The 23,446-nt window shown below is 53.4% G+C and overlaps 1 protein-coding gene across 2 annotated transcripts in view; it reads left to right on the forward strand.

Moving 5' to 3' along the window:
- Positions 1 to 3,778: 3,778 nt before the first annotated feature.
- Positions 3,779 to 23,446, forward strand: part of WNT3 (Wnt family member 3) — a 48,488-nt gene continuing 28,820 nt past the window's right edge. For both annotated transcript variants that reach the window (XM_033089056.1, XM_033089055.1), the window contains exon 1: positions 3,779 to 4,054. In XM_033089056.1, the coding sequence (XP_032944947.1) occupies positions 3,975 to 4,054 (80 nt within the window). In that variant the 5' untranslated portion in view covers positions 3,779 to 3,974. The remainder of the gene's footprint in view (positions 4,055 to 23,446) is intronic.

Here is a 23,446-nt window from a genome sequence, read left to right on the forward strand (position 1 = left end):
TTCCTCGCTGCAGACTCCCTGCTTTATTATCAGCCCCGCCGCCAGAGGGTGCGCGGGGTCGGGCAACGGAAAGGCTGGTAGGCTTCGGGGGAGGGGCGCCTTGGTGCGTCCCATTGACATTTGTTGTTCACCAGTGTGCTTGCCCTGTGCAGGTTTCTGGCATTTCTACTCTGGGCAATTTAAAGAAATTAATTCCTTCGCCCACCACCCACGCTATGGCCAGCGTGCTTGCAGGTTGCCCCATTTTCTAGTGGCCTCCAAAGAGCTGGCTTGAAACCGTTCTGCGGCTCCTATAGCTCTCGTCAGAAAGTTCAAAGCCCCTCTCTACGGGTCGGAGATCGTGGAGCCCCACGCGCCTGCTTCATGCGGTTCCCCGCGTGGGTCACGTTGTTTCAGGCCTCTGGCCTTTCCGCACTTGCTGCTTCCTGCTTCCTCAGCCTGCAGCTGCTTTCCCTCTCCCTTCATCCTCCCCAGGCGGGTCTGGGCGCCTGGCTCCCCGGCCCCAGCACCCAGCAGCCATCCGGCATGTTCCCAGCAAAATCGGAGATTTTCTCCTCCCTCCGCGCGACAGACCGGTAGCCCCCTGCGGGCGGGCGGGGGCCAGGCGGCGGTGTTCTTTGTCTTGGCGGTGCCTCTTCAGGGGGCGCGGTCCGGCGGCCTGAATCCACTGCCGAAGGCGCTGTGCCCCCGGGGAACGCACATCAAAAGGAACCTGGGGGCAGCTAGAGAGGTGGGGGTGGGATGGGGATGGGCTATCAGTCTGGGGTCCCCGATATTCACACACATAACAAAATGCCTCCCACGTGCCGACCCCCAGCCCCCAGACCCCTGGACCCTGACCCTGGCGGCCCTCTTCTCCCTTTTTCAAGAGGCCACCTTTTAGGGAGGGTGGCCTTGGGGTCCACCGCATGGAAGGTTCCACCTCACTCACTCTAGCTGGCCTTGGAGTGAATTTAACCCTTTCCCCGTCTAATGCAACCTACCCTGCGGTCCCGGGTGCCTATTTGAGACAGGGTGTTTCCGTTTGTGACACGTGTCATGGGGGCACCCTCCCCCTCCTGGGCAGGGACTATTCCTGTGTTCCTACCAGCAGCTCTGGGCGGGCAGGAGGAAGGAAATTAAGCCTGTGTTGAAGGAAGGACACCTGGCAGGGGTGGGGAAAGGGCTCAGGAATCCCCTCCTCTGAGGAGCTTTCAAGTGGGGGGGAAATCCCCACACAGCTTCCATTCTCCAGGGCCATGTAGGGCCACTAGCAAGTTCCCACATTGCCTCTCCCGTGCTCTCCTTTACTTTCTCAGGCTGGGAGGCCAGCACACGTCTCGATTCCACCCTCCCACCCACTTGTTCCTCGGCCTCTATTTCATTCCCTTCCCCATGCTCAGGACCTGGGTCTCCCCGAGCTCCCAGGCTGCCTGGAGGAGGCATCAGACACAATGTGGCCCTTCAGGGAATGACCAGTCTTATCTACATGGCCCAGAGCTACTGGCTGGGAATAGCTCAGCTAACCCCCACCCCACCTGAAGCCTCCCAAATCTTTTGCCCCCACAGGCTGGCACCTGTGGAATCTTGGGGCCCAGAAATAACCCCAAGAGGTCATCTAATCCAGCCCCCACCTCCCAACCACGTTGAACCCATATTGGTATCTTGGTGGCCAGGGAGAGTAGCCCTCCTCAGCTCTCAGAAAACTGATTATAGGGCTCTGGAGTCCCCGACACTGTCAGGCAAGATTTGGGCTCCAGCAGGTACCTCTGATCAGAAAACCAGCTGAGAGCCCTGGCAGAGTAGGACAGTAGTCCAGGTGGCACCTAGCAGGCCATGAGGAGTGTGTGGGGAGGGCGCTCTGCTCCTAGAGCCGGGGCTCTGGGGATCCACAATTAGGGACAATGGCAAATCCACTGCGGCCTCCTTTCCAGGTGAATCAGAAACAAGATGCCCAGAGTCAGCCCTCCACGGTGGCATCTCTGAGGGTCCCTATCTCCGCAGCCTCCGGCCCATCCACTGTCCTTGGGGAGGTGAGGGCTTTTCTTCACCTCGCTCATCCTTCCCCCTCTCAGCCTCTCCTCTTCCCTCCTTTTCCCTTCTTTCTCCTTGGGCTTCCTCTGCTAGTGTGCCCTCCCTCTTCTCTCTCTGTCTCCGCTTCTCACTCTCGGTCTCTCAGCCTCTTCTCTCCCCCCCCACCCCCTTCTGCACTCTGTGTCTCCCTTTTCTCCCCTTCCCTCCTCTCTTTCATCTCTCCCCCCACCCCACCCCCTCCCGTCGGGCTAGGAACGCGGCAGAAGCCGTGACAAGCCCAGACGGCTCTCCCGACCCTTGGTGCCCCGGGCCAGTTCCCCAAGCTCCCCGCGCCCGAAGCAGCCTTGTGCGGAGAGGGCTCTCAGGATGCGCAGGGGCAGCGAGTTCGAGCGGTGGGCACGGCTGGCCTATATCAAAGGCCAGAAACATCTGGCCCCTGGTATGAACTTGCTCCAGCCGTGTCCCTCTCCTGGTGGAAAGCCTGCGTTCCAGGCTTCAGCAGGACTTGCGCTGCCCCTTCTGTTTCAATTTCCCGAGCAGCGGCCCTTGCCCGCCTCTCACTGGCCTTGCTTTCTTCACCCCAGGCCCAGGGCTATTCCAGGGTCCCGAGTGCCTCTGGGGACCGTGGGTGGCCAGGGAAGGGGTTTGGGGGGCAGGCCACCCAAGCGACAGTGGGAGAGTCCCCCCAAGGTCTGTCCTCCATCTCAAGACCACTCAGGGATGAGACCTAATTCCTTGACTCTGGAGAAGGAGAGGACAGAAAGAACCCACCCGGCTTGGAAGGACTTTTTACCTATGGTGACCGGTGGGGTGTTTGGGTGTATTTGGTGTCCACACAGGAAAAAAGGGCATTATCATCAAAACTCCAGCTTGGAGCCAAGGGCTTCAGGCAGGGGATTTAGAGGGTGGGGGTTGTGCCTGGAGGGCAGCAGGGTCTTCCAAAGACCCCAACAGCTCCCTGCTGGGGTTGCTGTATTTCACCGCCTCAAGACGGTTCATCCATAAAATCCAAATGAAACTGCGGGTCGTGCTTCTGACCCGAGCTGGAGGCCGGGCCTGAACCGCTCGAGGAAGAGAAAGTGACCCGGCTCCGGAGCAGGAAATGCAACTGGCCGCTGGTGTCAGTTGCAGGAAATGCAAAGGCAGCAGGAGGTCCCGATACCGATCTGATCCCTGACAAAAGACTCAAATGACACTCCGCTCTGTCCCCCGGCGCCGCCCGCAGCCAGACCTTCGAGACTCCGCGGACCCCTCTGCGCGCCTCTCGGACACCCGGGAAGCGGCCTCCGGAGGCAGGGTCGAGCGACTGGTGGCTCGAGGGCTTGGGAGGCTGGAGGCTGAGAGGGGTTGTATTTCCCAACCCCCTCCTCGACCCTCGGATCCTGTCCTGCGGAGCGAGGCTTCTGGAAACATCTCTGTGCTTTCTACTGTCGATTCCTCACGGGCCCAAGTCCCAAGGGGTCACGGTCCCCCGAGAGAAAAAGAGCCACCTATCCATGCCCAGGCCAACCTGGCACCACGTGAACTCCCCGATCAAAGCCCCGGCGCCCTAAACCTGGCAGGCGAGGGGCCGCGGCGGTCCCGGGCCAGCAAAGGGTCCAACGTGCCGTGTCCCCTCAAGTTCTCACTGTGTACGGGGCGCGGGCTTTGCCCAAGTTTGCTGGGCGATGCCCTTCCCGGAGCCCGACTCGTGGGCCGGGCGGGAGGGGAGCGTGATTGACAGGCTGAACTACAGACTCATCTCTTACCTTAGGCCGCGGGCGCTGATTGGCTGCTCGCTGACATCCTCAAACCCGGCTGCTTCGCGCTGGGCTCGGGAGGGGGGCGGCTGCGGGTGGAGGTGCGCTTCTGACAAGCCCGAAAGTCATTTCCAATCTCAAGTGGACTTTGTTCCAACTATTGGGGGCGTCGCTCCCCCTCTTCATGGTCGCGGGCAAACTTCCTCCTCGGCGCTGCTTCTAATGGAGCCCCACCTGCTCGGGCTGCTCCTCGGCCTCCTGCTCTGTGGCACCAGGGTCCTCGCTGGCTACCCAATTTGGTGGTAAGACTCGCCTCTTGTCTGCCCGCGGCCCGATCGCTTCGCCGAGTCCCGGGGAGGTGGAGGGCGCCGGCGGGGGGGGGTCTGCAGCAGGGCTGGGGCTCCTTCCTCCTTGCCTTTTTCCAGCCCCCCACCCACCCACCCCTCCTGGATTTTCTGCTGGTGTCGCCTTCAGAATCCAACTCCTGGCTTCTCTGATAATCACCATTTTCCCTGCTACTCGCCGCAGAGGCTGGAGGACTTTACCCACCTCAGAAGGTCTCTTGTTCTTAGATCCTAACCCTCCACCCAGCTGAATCTGGGGACCCCAAAGACCCTCCATTTGCTTGCAGTTGGGTTTCTGAAAATCCAGCGCTGTCCCTGGGGCCCAGCCACTCCTCTTCTCCATTTTGGGGTCTTCATGGGCAAAATCCTCCTGTTCCTTCCCTGCCACCCCCACCTCTGCCGGCGCCTCCATCAAGAGATTTGCCCACAATAACCCCCTTTTGCCTTCATATTTCAGACCCTAATGGCTTCAGGGATCCCAGGGGTAGGGGAGTGGGGGGGATTTCATCAGACTCTCCCCACTCTGCTCTAGATTAATCTTGAGCCTCAGAAGTGAATGTGGTATTTGCTTATCTGAGGTGCCATTGAATTCGGATTTTATTCATTTCTTGCTTGTCCATCCTGGCGAAAGGGGGGCTCCTTGAAAATGTAGTTGTTCAGAAGGGGGTGGGTTTGTTCTTTGACCAAAAACCCAATTCTCCATGTCAAATTCGTTCCTTTTGGAAAACCAAGGACCGAGGAGAAAGGGAGAGAAGGAGAATTCCATCCCTGAGAAATGCGGGGATACAAAAGACATTTTTAGTAAATAAGGCTGGGAAACAACGCGTGGTGTTTTGGGGGGGTGTGCGTGTATGGGGGTGCTGACCAAGGAATAAACAGCCCTTTGGGAGCTCCAGTTCCTGGGAGTCCCCTTGTTTTCCAAGCGGCCCCATCGCCCCCCGGCAGGTCCCAGAGGCCAGAGGGGAAAGACACACTGAAAACCAGTTCTCTAAATCACACCCGCCTCTCTTCAGTCCCCAGCCCCCTGCATTCCGGAAAACTTTAATTAAAGAATCTTCCCCTCCTGGATGTAGGAGAGCCTCGGCCTGGGGGGGTGGGAGGTGAGGAGGAAGAATTTGGGATCTGTGAGTAAGAAGAGGGGCTGTGGCGCCTGGGGTGAAAGTCAGAGAGGAGAGCCACTGGGGTGTGTTGCCACCTGCATGTTCCCCTTTCCCTGCCTTGCCACCCCCTCCCCAGCGCAGGATAAGGAATGCAGAGCCAAGAGATTGGGGGGCCACACCCTGAGTCTGCCTCCAGTTATTTGGGGGTAGCTGCATTTGTGTGTGGGTGTTTGGGGGCAGGCATGGGGGCAGGAGCAGGGCACGGCCGGCCAAGGGTGTCTGTTTAGAGGGTGCTGAGAGTTGCTCCCAGGACAGACACCCAAGGGGGTAGTCTTTCTTCTGCCTAACCCATCCTTCCCATGGCGCTGGGCTGGCCTGAGGCCTCCTGTATATAAAGAAGTCTGTGGGGTGGCAGGGGCAGCCAGGATTCCAGGCCAGGGGCTTTTCTGGTTGTGGGGAAGGCCGCTGTGGAAACCAGTCCTGCCTCTCCTGCCCTTCCTGACCCCCTTCCATCCTCCGGCTCAGGCCATGCTGTTCTTTGCTTTTACAGGGACACTGGCCAGGGTGAGGATAGGAAAAGAAGGCTTGGAAGCCCACAGGCTACAGGGATGAGAAAGAGAGACCAGGTTCCCCTACCCTGTGAACTGGAGGAGGACTTCCCGGGGCAGTGCCTGTGGGGATGAGGGTCTGGTGTATTGGGGAACATCTGGACAGGGACCACCCTACAGAAAGATGTTGGGAAAACCTGGAAAGCCAGGGCACTGGCCCTAACGTCATGCTTGACATATGTCTTGTTTGGGGGTTGAGGGGACAGAGATGCTGCTTTGTCTGAGCAGAGAGACGTGAGTGTGTGTGTGTGTGTGTGTGTGTGTGTGTGTGTGTGTGTTTTCTAGGTCTATGACCCTAAGGGCTGTCATCTGTACACGAGTGTGCTGTGTGTGTAGGAATGTCTGTGCCTACAACTGGGTGACTGCTGTGGATGTGAACTCGGGTGGGATGTGCTTGGGGGATCCACAGCCCGTGACAGGGTGTGCTGTGTCTGCATACACGTGTCAGCAAGTGGCTGATTGTATGATGTGTATGTGTGAGACAAAGTCTAGAAGTATCTGTGCCCATGTCAAGGTCAGCACCCGTGTCTGCCTCTGACACTGCATGACTGTGTTCATGACTGCGCATGTGTGCGTGTGTGTGTGCGCATGTGTGCGTGTGTGCACATGCCTTCATGACAGTGTCAGGGGAAAGCCCCACAGATGTCTTTGTGCATAGATATCAGAACTCATGGCCATGACCTGATTGTGCTTGTAAGTGTGGGTATGAGGGCTGTGTCTGGGTCTGCCTGTGACCCTGTCCTCAAGGGCCAGTGACCATGGCTGGGACCGTGGTTATAGGTATGTTTGCACACATTACCTGGAGGTGTGAATGACCTCCCACGACTGGCTGCTTGGTGGGTGTCCATGGTCCTGGAGGGACAGTCCAGCAGGAGACAAAGGTCTAACAAGGAAGCTGTAAGGGGCACAGCTGAGCTGGGATCTGGGCTGGGAGGTGTGGGGCCAGGGCTGCAGAGCCTTCCTTGGCACAAGAGCGTCCTGTCTGTCTGAGGACTGGGGTCAGCAGCCCTGCCCTCTTAGGCTGATTGGCTTTGGTCTTGGAGCTGGGATGGAGGCTGAGTCACCTGCTCAGGGCCGGGGCCGGGGCTGGGGCGGGGACTGAGACAGTAGAGTGGATGGCCTTCAGGGTCCTGTTCCCACTCTGCCCCCGTCCCCCACACCCTGTCCTCCCCCTCGCCCCGGCAGTCAGATTCCAGTCCTTTTAGCATCTGAGCCCCATGGTGGCTGCCCTCTTCGGCCCACCCAGCTCACACATTCCCCAGGAGGGATTTACAGGGGAAATCAGTTAGCTGGGATTTCTGTCCCTGCCACCCCTCAGGAAGGCTCCCCCACCCCAACATGTCCTGCACTGCTTAGTCCCTGAGAAGCTGCACCAGAGGTAGAGCTAGGAGGGTCCTCAGACAGAGAGGCTCACAGAAGGAGAAGACGTGCTCCGGGGCCCTGCAGCCAAGTAGTGGAGGAGCTGGGACAGGAAGAGGTGACAGCAAGCACTGATTTCTAGAATTCTTCTTGTCAGTCGCAGTTAGCGCCTGGTTGGAGGAACTTGTCTTTCTTCTCCTTCTTGGGGGAGAAAATGAACTATCTTATCAGGGCCCGGCGGAGAGCCTGCTACATTCCAGAGGCAGAGAGGCCCTGATGGAAGGGGCCTATGTGGGGGATCGGTAGCGTACCCCACCTCTGTGTGACCCGCCCATCTGGACCTCCGTTTCCTCCTTTCACCCAGGGATCACAAGCCTGCCCTGCCTCACAGCTCCCAGGGGAAGTTCCGCAAAAGTCAAGGGCAGTGAGCTGGGAAATACATCTGACTTCTCCTTCCACCATCCTGAGACCCATTCGTCCCCTGACTCAAGAGCCTGCCCTAAGCCCTGCCTCGGTTTCCCCATCTGTCAGGTATCCCCCTGCCTCCCCAACCCACTCCTACCTCCACCCCCTTTTCAGAGGCTTGTGAACATGTTCAGTCAAACCCTGTGGGGGTCAGTGGGCTGGGCCCAGGGAGGCACCTGGAGACTGCGGGGGAGGAAGGCCCCCGGGCCAGGTGTTAACACTTGTAACAGGCAGGAATTACAGCTGGCTGGGCTGGGGCTGGCTGAGGAGCTGAGCTGGCTGGAGGCTGTTGATCCCACAGACAGACAGACAGACAGACAGATGGGCAGATACCAGATCGGATGGCCAGGCTTTAAGCGGGTGGTCTCCTTTCCAGGGCAGGCCTTTCCCTGCGGGGATGTGGTGGAGAAATTAATCCAGGTCTCTTGGAAGTGAGTTAACAGCTCTCCTGCCCACCCCACCCCCACTGTAGGCGGAGCTTGGTGTCCAAAGTTGGCTGATCTGTTTGTGTTCTTCTGATGGGACCACATTTTGCTTTGAAAAAAAGGCAAAACAGGTCAAACGTTATAATAATACCAGGAGCCTGGAGCTGAGTTATGTTCTTGGAAGAACCTGCTTTAAATGTGTGGGGAAGGCATGGGGGAAGGGGTGACTGTCAGGGAAAGTTCTCCCAGAATCACAGCATTTTGTCAACAGCTCCAGGGCTAAGAGGTGAGCCACGTGTGGGAAGACTGCCCGGTGGGAAGACCTTTGGGGGGAAGGTCAAAGCAAGAGCTAGACCATGGTGCCCAGTCCTTTAGCTGGCACTCTATCCTCCCGTCCTGTAGGAGAAACTTTTTTGCTTTCCCGGTGGCAAACCCAGCCAGATCCCACCAGCACCCACATTCTGTGGCATCTGGGTGCAGGCTCAGTCACGGATGAAGACGGAAAAGGTTCTAGGTGGGAATCCCAAAGGGTAGACTTAGCTATGCAGGTGTCGCCCTCCTGCCCTCCACAGAACTTAATGCCGATAAACCTGAATGGCACTTGGCAGATGTCAAATTGAAAAGGTAATATGGACATAAAGTGGGAAGAAGGCAGCTCGGACCTAGGGTTTTCTCTAGATTTTGAACAGGTCTCTCCTTGGTCTGGGCAGGAGACAAGAACCCTGGGTTTGGGGCAGGAGAGGAGACTGTTCTCAGAGAAGGATGCAGCTAACAGACCCTTCTGGGGAGAATGGGAAAAAGGAAGACCTTTCTGGCTTCAGAATGGGGTGAGCCCAGAGTTCGAGGAGGACATGGTCTTCGAGTCTTTTCTACTCACCCTGCTGTGAGCCACAGTATGCCTCTCAAGCCACCAGAGGGGAAGACATTCTCTACCCCTGTCCCTGGGTGGGGGAGGAGACATGCCGCGCTCAAAGGTTAGGGCCATCCTGATATTACATCTATGCGTTCACGTTATCCTGTGTGCCAGGAAGTGCTTAGAGCCAGGAGTGGCGAGGCTTGTGTCTGAGTTCTGAGTTTACCACTGACTGGCTGTGTGACCTAGGAAGAGTCCCTTTCCTTCTCTGCACTTCAAGACCCTGCCTCCTACTGGTCTGCCTTTTTCTTGACCATCCTTAGGGGTCCCTTCTGCCTCTCGAATCCACCTGATTCATTGCTCTGAAGCATGGAGCTCCAGGCCACCCCAGGGCCACTCCCCCAGGGAGCCCCTCCCAGACCCATTCAGACATTCAGAGCCTGCCTTAGGCAGCCCAGCCCTTTACTTCTGCAGCCCATCTGACCTAAATCCCAAAGCTGGCAGCACCACTACTGCCAAGCCAGCCTGCTTGCACCTCCAAATGTTCACATTCCCCCAGAGCCAGGCTGCTCACATTTACGTACGGCTTTTTCATGTACTACCTGGGTGACCTCGGGTAAGTTTACCTCTCTGAGCCTCAGTTCCCCATCTGTAAAATTAGAATAATGACTTCTTCTATCTCATAGGATTGTTGGGAAGATTAAAATGAGTGAATACATATAAAGCTCTTAGAATAATGCCTGGCATACAGGAAGTATTATATAATGTTATTTTCATCCCTGTCTGCAAGCTATTTTGACTCCTTTATGTCCTGAATCTAAACTTGCCTCTTCTAAGAAGCCCTCCCAGATTGGCCCCACCTGGCTCAGTTTTCTATTTATCCTCAGAGCCAGTTTGCCACATACTTGGCACTGGTGACCATGAGCCTGTAGCTTTTTTCTTAACTTGAGGGAGCTAGGCCAGGGTGACCTGAACTCAGCTCTTTGCCTGCCTGGGAAGGGAAGGGAAAGAGAGCACTGGAGTCTCCGCTACCCCTCCTCCCACCCCACAGTTTGCAGACTCTTGCAGCCACTGCCATTTCCAGCTAGGACCTGGAGCCACCTCAGGCTGGTCTGAGGAGGGTGGGGGAGGCAGGCTCGCTGGAGGGGGGGAGTGGCACTGGGGCCGCCTGGAGCAGCCCAAGCAGAAGTTGCTCCTCCAGGAGCTGAGAGATGATTCAGGTGATTTATAGACGGAAGGCAGAAAGCTTGGCTCCTGGCAGAGGCCTGCTGCTTAATTACATTCTTTTGGAGGTGGAGGTATGAGTGGGGCGGCAGCAAGGTGATTGACTTCTACCCCCTCCCCCCCTCCAGGCCTTGTCCCGTAGCTGTCCCAACTCTAAGCAGGGTCCCTCTTTTTCTCCTGACGCTGAAGAGAGAATTCCCTGTGCTCCATGAGAGACTAGGTTGGGAGAGCAGGAAGGGCTTCTGGGGTGCACGAGGTGGAGAAAAAGGGAAGAGGCCCGAGTCCTGGCTCCTGAGACTTCTCCAGGGAAGTCTGGGATGCAGAGGGTGCTGGGACACAGGACCACCTGGGAGAGATCACTTGGTCTCCTCCCTGCTTCTGGGCAGGTGAATGGCTAACCCACCTAGGGACAGGTTTTCTAGAATCTTCCTGAGGGTGGCAACCCTACACTTTCCCTCCAGCGCCCTATACAATGACTGCTTCTAGGTCCTTCTGTCAAGGGTACTCCTTTTCCGTTGGGTCACAGGCTGGGTACTGAGGACCGAGCTCCGTGCTAAGAGGTCAAAACCCAATTCTTTGGTGTTAGGCAACCTGCCTCTGTGGACACAACGGCGGCCTTAGATCCAGAAGGGTCTCCAGGCAGGGTCAGCCTTGTATCAGAGGGAGAGAAACTTTCTTATCCACATGTTAAACTAATGTCTCGGGGAATCACCGCAATTCAACTACTAAAGCCAAAATCACTTCTGCGCTGTTGACAAGCAGTCCCATTCTGTTCAGGTACCTGCTGTGGTGACATCTGGATTCCTTCTAGGAATGCTGACCCATGCAGCAACCGGCCTGACATTTCTTAGTTCTCAGGCAGCCTCCGTTGCAGCTCTGAAACCCCGAAACTCCGCCTCTAGTTCTTGAGGCTAGAAAGGTGTGTCGGGGGCAGGGGGTAGGGAAGCCCAGGCCAATAATGCGTTTATCTGTTTGCAGCAGTGGCGTGTACAGCCGGGAGGAGTTGGCAGGGGTCAGGATGGGGACACTAGACAGCTCTCTGGTTCCCCCTGAGGCAGACCTTCTCAAAATGGCCTCATTATGTGCATGGAGTAAATTCCAGTAATGTCAGGCACACCCATACATCTAGAGAAAGGACAGAGACACAGAAGTATGTACAGAGACAGGAGGGGGCAGTGTGGGGTGGTGGGTGGTTTCTGAGCAGGCAGTGAGGGGACCTGAGCCCTGGCTCTGCCACTAGTGACAGTGTGACATTAAGCAACTCCCTTTGCTGTTCTGGGCTTCAGCAAATAGGGGGTTGGATATGCTGCTGGCCTTGGTCTTCCAGCTCTGAGCTCTCAATGCTGGATTCTGGTCACCCTATTTGGATTGTCTCTGCCTCGTAGGTGGTCACTGAGCGCTAACCTCAGGCCAGGGTGCAGAGTGCTGAGCACAAAACTTTACACTTAAACAGCTACGAGATCTTGGATGAGTCTCTATACCCCAGGCCTCGATTTTCTCATCTGTAAAATGGGCGATGATAATAACGCCTACCTGCAGGGCTGTTAAGAGTTTCAGAAGTAATACTTCTTATGAAAGCCCTTTGAGACGTGTCACATTCTTTCTAGAGAAGTTAACATTGCTTGTCCTACTAGAAAAGAAGAGTAAAAGCCAGCCTCTGGTCAGAGGGTGCTCAGAATGGACCCATCAGGACTCTCTGATCCTCTGAGCTTGAGGAGATGGTATTTCCAGAAGAGGAGGAAGGAGTAGGGCCCAGTGGAGTTCTCAGCTCCTTCCTGTGGGGGTTCGTGAGGCACACTGGGGAGCACCCAGGGGAGGGAGCCGAGATTTGAGGCCAAGTGGGCACAGGGCACATCCAGGTTCACAGCTCATGGCATGGGCCTTGGGAGTCCTCAGAGGTCGCACGTCTGACCTGGGCTCAGCCAGACAGAGGAGGATTTCTAGGCAGGGACACAATGGTGGGAAATGTGGGTAGAGGTGAGGAGGGCTGAGGGTAAAGGACCAGCGCTGCGGCTTGTCTGGGGCCTGTGGTCATCGGGAAACCCTAATCACCTAGATGAGGACTGAGACCATTCCCTTGACCTAGGCTGGGAAAAAAGGGAGGACTGAGAGAGACAGTGTGTATTTTGGGGAGCAGAGGGGGATGGGAGCAAAAGGACCCAGCTCCCAGGTCTGTTGGGAGGGCCATTCTGCGAAAGCTGCCCCAGGCACAGGGTCCCACTTATCTGCCAGAGCCAGCTGGGCCAGCGGGAAAACCAATCTCCTCACAGGGCCCGTTAGGAATGCAAATAGGGGCTGTGGCAGTGCAGTGAACAAGCGTCCTGCCTCCTGTCCAGCTCCTTGCCACTTCCCAACCTGGCTGTCTGAGGGTATCTCTCCCCTGCTCTAAAACCTCCTGTGGCTCCCCACTTCTTGTCTGGCACTGAGGCTCCCTGGGATTGGCCTCCACCCACCTGTCAGTTGTACGTTTCATAACCACCCATGAGCCCCCCAATACCCCTCTGTGCCTGTTTATTGAGAAACTTTGCCCCCCCCCACCCTGCCCCACACTCAACTGCTGAAATTCTGGTTTGCCTTCAAGACCCGGATCAAGACCCTCTTCCTTCCAGAAGCCCTCCTAGGTTCCTGAACCACTGCCCTCCAAGCGGGGAAGATGGCATCACTCCCTCCTTCTCCCCCATGGGACAGACATGCCGTATATTCCCACTGCCTTCTACCATTTTCCTCTACTAGATGTCACCCCCCAAGGGCGCATCTGTGTTTGAGCCACATTGGGCCCCCTCCTCCAGTGTGCAGCATACCGTCGGGGTCAGTTAAACAAGAGCAACTCCGTGCTGCCTGTCATATACCCCGTAAAAGCACATGGACAACAGTGGTTTCTGAGAGTGCCAGCTGCACACGTGAATCACGACAGTGTCATGAGCAGACGGAATGGGCAGAATGAATATAAACCTCATTCCCAGATATGTCCCAAGGCTCGGAGCACATGGCTTCTGCTAACTTGGAAAGATAGCCAAGCCTGGTGCCTGTTGACCCCTGACCTGAGGGGCTGCTGTCCCAGAGGCTGAAATGAGCCTTGTCATGGTAGTCTCAACTCCCCTGGGATTATTTCCTCTGGCCCAGCTCCATTTGCAAAGGCTTCCTGTCTGTGTACTATTTCTGCCCCCAAGTTCACCAGCTCACACTACGCTCAGGTGTCCAAATCCTTAGTTTAAAGATCCCATTGGGTGGGACTTGTTTCTCTAGGCAGGAACAGGTCAGTGTGTTTGTTGCCAGTGTCTGTGGGCTGGTCCCTATTCTCACATCATGATCCAGAGCAAAACTGCCCATTTTACAAATGAGACTTCAGGTCACACAGCCTATACTCTGAACCCTTGTCCTGTTGGGTGGGCCCAAAGCTTTTTCCTCCTAACACTGTTCAAGCTCAGAAGTGGACTTCTTATTTGGGGCAAGAATTTATGTCCTCGTATTCTACCTTGTTCCTCAGAGGATGGCTTTGAGGAAGATGACATTTGACCTTCAACTTGAGAGCTGCTGCTTTGGGTTATTGATACCGTTTCTGAACCTCTGGGAAGTCTCTTATTTGGGGACATCTGCAAGTCACTGGCGAACTTTCCACATGTCCTCAGGCTGGGATTGTATGAAGCTGGCAATAGTGACCAAGTGACCCATTTGTTGGGGGGTGGTAGCCTCGGGCAAATCACTGCTTTCTGGGCCTCTATTTTCTCACCTGTGAAAACAGGAGGGAGGTAGAGTACATGGCGCCTAACATAACTTCCAGCTGCAAGATTTATCATCCTATTTAATCCTGTTTGTTTCTTGTATCCACTCTCCATCACACAATCACCAGAACACAGACAGAATCCTCTTTCTTTCCTAAACCAATTATTGTGTTAGTATCTCGGATATAGATGACTTTTTACTTGACCTTTACGATACAGTATTTAGCTTTACTTCTCCCTGAGGAACTAGCATGATTTCTCCTTTCAGATAAAGTTTCCTGCTTGTTAGGAAACCCAGAGTCAAGCTTGAGGCTCAATCCTGGTACCTGTATTGACCTTGACTTGACGTATTTGTCTTCCACTTCTCCTTCATCCTGATTTTCTATTTCATTTGATTATTTAATCCCAGGTGTTTTGTATTCTAAGCTCCTGGAGGGTAGGCACGGTCATGCACACTGCTCTATTCTCTGTGCCTGGCGAGTACAGAGTAGATACTCAATAAATATCTGTAGTCTTTGGCATAAATATTTGCTGTCAGCCACTGCAAATCCTTTCCGGAAGGAGGCACATAAATTAAAAAAAAAGAAAAAAAATCTTACTGTATTGGGGAGTTGGCCCTGACTGGATAGTTTTGGGTTGCAGGACTTCTGATTCGTTTCTTTATCATCAGCTTTCTCCTCAAGTGTACAAAAGCCTTATCTCTGGGAAGTCACCATTTTTTCTCTACTCCGTGATCTGCTTTATTCTAAACTTGAAGTTGGTACACTTTTCTGCTTGGGAAGCTGTCTTGTCTGTGGCCAAAGCTTGTGCTTTCCTCTTTCCCCAGATGCCTTCCCATCTGGTTCCTCCCACCTTCCCTTGCCCGGGAAGCCAGCCAGAGCTATTGCTGCCATTCTGCAGGTGATGGAACGCCGTGGTGGCATCAACCCTGTCTCTCCATCTGGGCTGCTCCCCCCTCCACATCTCCAGCAGCCATCACTGTAGGGCATAGGCAGGAAGGTAAAGCAGAGGGAGGCCGGGCTCAAGGTCATACAGGAAGAGCATCAGGGACCCTCACTGCCAGTCAAGCCCTTCCCATTAGCAAAACTCTAAAGGGGGCACTGATTTGGCCTGGGAGTTACCAAGCCCCCAGCCGCTGACAGGGCCTCAGAGAGGGACAGAGAAGAGTGGCCAGCAAGGAAGCCCAGGTGTCCTCTCAGTTCTGAGTAGCTTCTCACCTCTTCTTTGTTTCTACCCTTGGAAAACACCTCTGGAGATCACCCCATCAAGCCCCTTGACTTCAGGAAACAGAATGCCTAACCACAGACCCGGTGTCTTCCATCTTAATTGAAACTTCTTCAGCAGAAGCTTCTGGAGCCTTCCTCAGCTATCAGTAAGGATGGAGTCTATGATCTCGGCACTGTCCCTGAAGTTAAAACAACCCCCATGAGATCAGCTTCTGCATCCCCATTTTATCTTTGAGAAAAATCAAGGCTCACAGAGCCTAAGTAAAAAGATAGAAGCAGGATTTAAGGGCCAGTGAATAATTCATTGTGTATAGTGCATGCTGAGGAAATATAGCACACACATTAACTCATCCTCCAATGGCCTCAAGAGGCAGATACTCTTGTTATCCCCATTCTACAGATGAGAAAATTGAGGCCCCAAGGCAGTCACTTTATTGCCCAAGGCTCCACAGATGACAAATCCCAGAGCTTCAACCACGACACAAACTGCCTAAAGCCAGGCCTGCCAGGCTTCTCAGCCCTTTCAGTGATACCACATCCCAACAGTCAGGAAGTTCCTCCTTAGGTCTGACTGCAATCTTTCCTGACTTAGTCTGAACCCTAATTCTCTTTTGGTCTCTTGGGGACATGAGCATCGCTGTAGATTTTCAGCTTGCGCTCAAGGAGCAGTCTATTTCTCACTGTGTCTTCCCTTTTCCAGAACAATCTCTCCCAGATGACTCAGCCTCCTGCACACCTTTAACCACCTTGTTATCCCTTTTTTATTTGTTGCCTGCTTCTCTACATCTTTTTGCAAGTGCTGTGACCCACAGAACTGCCTGCCTTTAGGTCAAGGCAAAGGGGGTCCTGCCCCAGGCACTTCATTCTGGTGTGGTAAGGCCGCGCCCCTCTCCACAGGTCAAGGAGTCTGGGCCTCAAGGGGTTGTACCCATCCAGGGCCCATCCCCCCACCCCAACCATGCTCTGAGAACTCAGGCCCCTTAAGTGTCTTGTCCAAATGGCCGTGAGCCAACTTCTGGGCTGTGCAGACTTCTGCCTGGGTTCTTCCCATCAAGGCAGGTCATGCTGCTGGTGTGGGTGCCCATAGGGCAAAGAGGTGGTCAAGGGGAGGCTGTTTACAGGGCCTGTGAATGGACCTTGGTGTCCAGTGTGGGATGGAGCAGAGGTGAGCGGATTGCAGGTTTGGGACTCGCTCTCCCATGTCACTTTTCTACCACAGAACTCTGGAGGACCTCCCCTTCTAGGTGGTGAACAAAGTATTTTACCAAGATATGAGGATAGAATCTTTTTCCTACTATTGACGTATACACACAGGGAAGTACATACATTATAAGTGTAAAGCTCGCTGAGTTGGATAGAATATGTTACATTTAACAGTTTGTTAACCTGACATGAAACTGTTAAATATTGGGCACATGGTGGATGAAATGTCATTTAGTGCTCTTACCCCAGGCCCTGTCAATGTTCCAGCCAGGCCAGGCCTGGGGACTTGGATGGGAAATGGGCCCCCCCCCCAGGCTGTGACTAACACAGAATCTGGAAGAAGGCTTGCTTTCTCCATCTTTGCATCACCTTATGTTCCTTCCTTAGCGTGTTGACAGCTTTCTGCATCGACAGCACTTCTGGCTCCTTCACAGCCTGTGCTCCCCTCTTACCTTCAGTTCCCCTTTTCTTAAACTGGGACCCTGTCTTACCCATTCTCGACCTCAAATGATCTTCCTTCGGGTTTGGTGGCGTGGGTCGTTTTTAAAAGGCCCCATCAGAAGAGTATCAGCGAGGAGCTCTGACTGCGTTGTTCCACACTCCTTAACATGGCCCAGGAGGCCCTGCGCGATCGGGCCTCTTTCTGACTCTGCACCCTAACTCATCTCCCACCCCCACCTCCTCGCCCTAAGACCTGCTTTCACCTGTGTGGGTAAGAGTATGGGCTTTAGGGCACATCAGTCCTGGGCCTTAGATGGTTCTTCTTCTCTTAATATGTGGGTGACCCAAACCTCTCTGAGCCTCAGGTTTCTCTCTGTAAACTGAGGGCTACAGTGAGACCTAACACGGGTCTGACGCCCACACATGTTGCCGTCATTCATCTCATTTTATTATTCGTGTTGTTCTTATAGTATCTCCCATCTCCAGATCTTTGCGTTTGGCCCTGCCTTCCTTTGGAATGACCTCTGTGAACTCCCATTCATTCTTCAAAGGACCATTCAGACTCCAGGTGCGGCCTTCCCCGAGCACCTGGCACCAGCTCAGCACCCTTCTGGGCATGTCTGGTTCACTGACTAGACTGTAAACCCTCTGCGGGTAGGACCAGGTCTCCATCATCTTTGCACCCACATCACCCAGCATAGCACTGGGCACATAGTGGGTCCTCTAAGATGGGTCGCGGGATGAAGGGACACTGAGAGTCACCTACCAGTCACAGGCTCAGTCTTCCAACCCCGCTGGATTCCCATTGCCTCCATGAAGTCCTCCCGGGAAGACCTATTGGCGCTTGTCATTAGTTTCCTCTTCATGTGCATCTGTCTTGTTTTCCCAACTAGAGTTAGCCCCTGGGGCGAGGGCAGGATTCTGCTTTGGATGTCTTCATATCCCAAGCAAACCTCACACGTCCTCCTGAATGTTGTAGGAGTGCAGTTGGTTGTTGGTTGGTTGGCCAATGCACCAGTTTCCTTCCCCAGCAAGCTCGTGTCCAGGCTCAGCTGGTTCCCACTCCCTGAGACAGCACTTTCCCTCACTCTGTGATTCCCCAGGGTGTCCGGCTCTGAGCTTCCAGCCTCTGTGCAGGGAAGCAGCCTGGTGTTCCAGAAAGAGGGTAGGCTCTGGGCCTAAACAGGCGTTTGTGTAAATCTCAGATGTGCTAATTTATAGCTGTGGGATGTTGGGTAGTTTCTTAAAAATATCAATTTGTTCATCTGTAAAATGGGGGTAAAAATTCTAATCTCAGGGCAGTTATGAGGATGAAATGAAACAATACACAGGAACTCAGTTAAAGGTGAATAAGTACTGAATGAATTAAGGATTTCTGAAGGTCCTCCCATTGCAGCAAGGATTATAAAAATATTCTATCCCAGGCCAGGCTTCTATGGAACAGAAATATCTGAATTCCTTCCTAAACAGAAAAGGCCACACTCGAGAAAAGCCACACACTTTCTCTTGGTTTGTCCCATCTAACTAACCTGTGTGAAGGAAGAAGTGAGTGATGGGCGTGTCTACACCCAGTGGACCCAAGACAATGGACTCTGGCCTGATTTTGTGTCCTGGTGTCCTACTCAGTCAAAATACTCACAAAGGCCCCTAGTTCTCCGGAAGGGGAGGGTAAGTCAAATGCGGTGGTAATTGGAGTTTTTACTGGGGTTCCAAGAGCTGGTCTGTGTAGGTTTACTATGGCCCTAGTTAATGAGTTAGACATTTGCCATTTCACTGCTAAGCACACTGAGTACACAGAAGGCCTGGGTGGGGTGCAGGCTGAATCAAGGATGGCAGCTACTGCGTGCTTCCACCTTCAGGTGAGAGGGGCCTGCTATACCTTAGGAAGGAACATGAGGGGACTGAGGCAGAGAGGCCACGTCATACGTTTCGTTCTTACAAATATTTGTGATTACAAACTGCTAGCAAATATTTTTTTATTATGTGATACTTGACACACACAAGAGCGAAAACATACCATATAATACAGAGCACGAAATAATACGATGAAAACCTGGGCCTTCCCACCCCCCTGAAGAAACAGAACTGCATCTACCTGTGGGCCCCTCGCCATCCCATCCCCCATCTCCCTCCAGACATGACCACATCCTGAAGTCGGCATATTTAGACCATAACTTTAGTTTCCCCAGCTAAGAATGTCTCAACAATACATATTTCCTTCTGCTTATTTTGAAGCATTACAAAAATGGTGTCAAACTACATGCAGTTTTCTATAATTTGCTTTTCTCCTGCTGTATTATGTTTCTAAATTTCAGACTACGTTATTGGATATTACTGGAGTTCCTTCACTTTCATGGATGTGTAATAGTCCACCGTCTGAATACACCACAATTTGTCTATTCCATGTCCTGACAGTGGACGAGTGTCTCGAAGTGCCCGTGAGGGAGAGTAGTACCTACCAGGAGTGGAACTTTGGGTTGTAGGATGTGCCAACGTTCTGTTTTGCAAGTTGGTGCCTACCTGTTTCCCAAAGAGGCTGTGCCCATTTACCCTTTCATCTTTGCTCTGCATTTTCACTGACACTTGGAACCAGGTGACTTCATTTTTTACAATCTGGCAGCTACAAAATGTGATCTGTGGTCTTTGTTGGCAGAGATGGGACTGGTTTAAGGTCCCAGAGCTAGAAGCAGCAGAGGCAGGGCTGGGACCCTTGTATTCCTGTCGATACATGCATTTATTTGACAGAACTTTTGGTCTGTGTCGGGTGGAAATCCTCCCCCACTTTAGCTTTTCGTCCCTCAGGCTCCTCATATTGTCTGCCTAAGGGCCAGAGGGCATCACTGGCCACTTGGTGACAGGAAAATTAACTAATAGAGCTCCAGATTTCTCTTCCCGACCTCACCTCTCCACCTTCACCGTCTCTTCCCTTTCTTCTCCTCAAATGCACACTCATGGGCCGTGAACGTCTTGCTCACTATCCAGAAATAATGCCACTCCTTCTGGGAGAGCCCATCCCACTAGAGCCAGGGCACAGTTCCCTCCTGGCTCTCACCCCGCTCTTTGTCCCAATGGGCCCTGTCTGAGTTGAGTTATAACATCTCTCAGGCGCCACTTCAGGGAAGACCAGCAGGTGAACCCTTACCTTAAATCTTTACCCAAACACTGGACTCCTTCCTTCTGGAAGAGAAGCCCTGAGCTCTTCGGCACACATCAGAACCCAGATGTGGCAGCCATCTCCTGCTGGGATCTCTGTACTCAAGGCTGGGCCCTTCCTGCCCTGGGGCAAAACACTTCCCTGGGCCTCCCCTATGAAGATAGTTTTCCTTGTGGAAAAACTTTTTCGTATCATTCCTCCAGCTGCCCATGACCTTCCCAGGATTTTTCCAAATCCAGCTCAGAGCTGCCACCTTCCAGGGCATCTTCCAGCCTAACTTCCACCCTCTCTCCCAGCAATTCTGTACACATGTTGGGCCAGAGCTGGACATCACAAAGGGAGCGTCTTACACCAATCCCACAGAATCCTGCTGAGAAGGGCTTGTAGGGTCAAATAAATTTGGGAAGTGCCACCTGCTACTTCCAGTCTCTTAGTGTTAATTGTGCTCATTAGCATATTAACATCTTATTAGCATATTAGCAACACAGAGAGGCCCTGCAGGGATGACCCTTGTTTTCATTGGTTTAATCTGTTTTCAAAAGTATTTAACCTCGGAGCCTGTTTCTCCCCCTTCCCCCCCACTAACAACTATTACCCATTTGGGAAATGTGATCTATAAGATTCTCCTGCCCTTGTCATGTCAGTTTGCCCTTGTATCTTATTCTCCTCAGCAATTTGGCAGTGATTTCTCCGACTTAAAAATCATCCTATGTGAACTAGTTCAATCCACAGCACCCATTCTAGAGGGGCTTGAGTTGAATGCATGCATGAAAGAATGAATGAATGAATACGTAGAGCAACCAGCCAGTCAGTCATCCAGCTGAATCTCCTCTCCTGAGAAGCAGTCAGAAACCAGGCCCAGCTGGCCTTTGGACCCTGGGGACTCCCGTGTCAGACCCTCTCTAGGGTATTTCCACAAAGCCTGCCCCCATCACCCTTGGTAGAATGAATCACTCTTCAGTATTAGGTCTCCTGTAATTTTCTTTTTAGGCATTTGTCTGTGAGACTGGGAGTCCCTGCAGGGCAGGGACCATGTCACCCTCACCTCTCAGTATTGTCATAAGTGGGTGCTCGGTCCCCAGCTGCTGAGTGACGGACCTCTCCTCTGACTCCTTCTGGAGGAATGGTAGAGCACTGTGGTTATCTGTGTAGGCTGTGGGGCCAGACTGGATGCGTCTCTAACTACCCGGGTAACCTCAGGCAAATGACTTAATCGCTGCACTTCCATTTCCCTGTCCAAATGGGGGTGATGATAACAGGATTTTGGGGAGCATTAAATGACTTCGGATGTGTAAAGCACCTGAAACAGTGCCTGGCACAGAGGTGGGCATTGGCCTGTGTCAGCATTTACAATAGCGACCACCATATGTTCTGCCAAAACTGTGGTAAGAGCTTTACGTACATTATTTTGGTGACTCCTTGTCATGCGGGGGATCCTGCCGACTACGCCATGTGTCGTGTGGGGTGTCAGGCGGGGTCTCTGGTCCCGCGCCTCACATAAGAATGCAGGACATAGTGAGGCCAAAAAGGAACACCCACGGAGCCATAGGTAGGGGAGTCATATCTCTATACTCTCGCTGGCGGCTGGGTTGGAGACACAGGAACCAGGAGCAACACAATTCTCAACCCTCACTGCGCCGCTTGCAGACTCAGCCACCATCTTCTTGCTAGCTCCCCCTTTTTTGCTAGCCTAGCCACGGCAGTTATATTAGTGCCCAATGGCTCACTGGTTACAGCTGACGGCCAACTAGCCACAGCTGATGGCCATTTGATCACAGTCGATGGCCATTTACTACCTGAGCCAGCACCTTTCTATGTGAGGCCGAGAGCCTGGAAACTGCTTTTTGGGGCTCTGTCCCCACACTCCTCCAGCCTCTTTGAAGCAGGTGATGGTTCCATTTTTCTGACTAGGAAACTGAGGCCTCTTAAAGGAGCATGGTAGTAGGTGGTAGTCGTGGGACCAGGACTCAGGTCAGCCAGGTCGGCCCGCCCTGGCCTGTAAACGTGATGGTGCTTATTACTCAGGGGTTGGGCAGTTCCTCTACCTCGTTTCACCTGTAATTACCCCACTGAGAACCTGGTCAGTTTATGGGTTTCTTTGTTTTTGATTCTCAGTCCTTCCCAAGAAGATGGAAATCCACGGCACTGCATGATTGGGTTTTATGTGCACGTATGAGCATTAGAGAGAGAGTATGTGTGTGTACGCAAGTGAGAATGAGTTATCTGAGAGGCCCAGGGGTTGTCTACTTTCCTGGGTGATTCAATAAAATAGATACTGAGGCAGAACTCACTTTGAGATACACGGTAGAAAAGTCACCTGTGAGTCCGCACTGAGAGATCGTGGCATTCAGTGTGGTATCACCACCCCAGCACCTTGCCCAGGGCTCTGTGTGTGCCTGCGAAATGTTTCCAGGCAGGACACCTGTGGTCAGTTTAACCCGGCAGGTTATCCAGGTGAAAGACAGAATTCCTGAGTGCTAGCAGGCATGGAGTCAGGATGGTTATAAAGAGGCCTCAGGACTGGGGGGCATCCCTGACCCCCCATGGGCCTTCTGCCCTTCTTAGACTCCATCGACTGACTGTATTCTTCCTTACTTAGGAGGAGAACCCCAGAAGTCACAGGGCCCACTCTTCTCTTCTTTCCATACTGGCCAGGGCTTTATTCTAGCACCATCCCTGGTCTGCCACCCAACAGAAGTGAGATGCGGGGCCTTGGGAGGGGGCCTAAATGTGGTGATATGAACGTAGGAGGTTTAAGACGTATGTACAGAGACTGTTAATCTTGGAGCAGAGACGGTTGGGGGGGCTTCATTCTAGGCAGGGGAACAGCTGCTCCCTCAGCACCTGCGGACAGACCCAAGAGTCTCAGGGGGACAGAGGTGAGGTAAGTAGGTAAGATTTCCCATGAGGTGTCACAAAGCAAAGGCACCCCTGAGGGGAAGCAGCCGCTGAATCTGGCAGAAGGAGTGAGAGAAGGGCGCTGAGATCTTTCCAGCCTGGAAAGAGGAGAGAAGTCCCTGGAATGTATAGGCTCTATCAAAAGCTAGCGTGAGAATCTGGGAAGGTGCCGAATTTTAGATTTTTATCCTCTCCATGCGGTACACTGTGTTCTGTGAGTTCCACAGAGAATCTGAATTCCATAAAGACATGGTAGCACCCCTTCTCGCAGCCAGCTGAGTCCAGTAGCTCCTTAGCTCCACAGAATGCCAACTAAACTCCCAAAGTGGGGCCACAGACAGAGCCAGCGGGTGTGAACACTGGGTCCTACCGCCTCCCACGGGCTAGATCACCCCAGTGTTCCTTCCATCTCTGATTAGCTCCCTTCTAGGGGGCCAGCCCTGCGTAGGCCCTAGGCTTCTTTCAGTCCCCTCTTCACTGCCTGTGGAATCTAAACTCATCATCTGGGACCTCAGTCTGGCCTCCTTCTCTCTTGGCTCCTTGAATTTCAGTATTTTGTGTCATACTGATGTCCCAGAAGTGCCCTTCCTTTGTTCCTCTCAGGGCACAGAAATCCACCTCCAAGCCCACACCCCCATTTGAGGTCTTGTGGAGTATCTGTCCGCCATCCCA

The sequence above is a fragment of the Rhinolophus ferrumequinum genome, chromosome 21 (genome assembly GCF_004115265.2).
Source record: "Rhinolophus ferrumequinum isolate MPI-CBG mRhiFer1 chromosome 21, mRhiFer1_v1.p, whole genome shotgun sequence".
In the NCBI taxonomy this organism is placed as follows: domain Eukaryota; kingdom Metazoa; phylum Chordata; class Mammalia; order Chiroptera; family Rhinolophidae; genus Rhinolophus; species Rhinolophus ferrumequinum.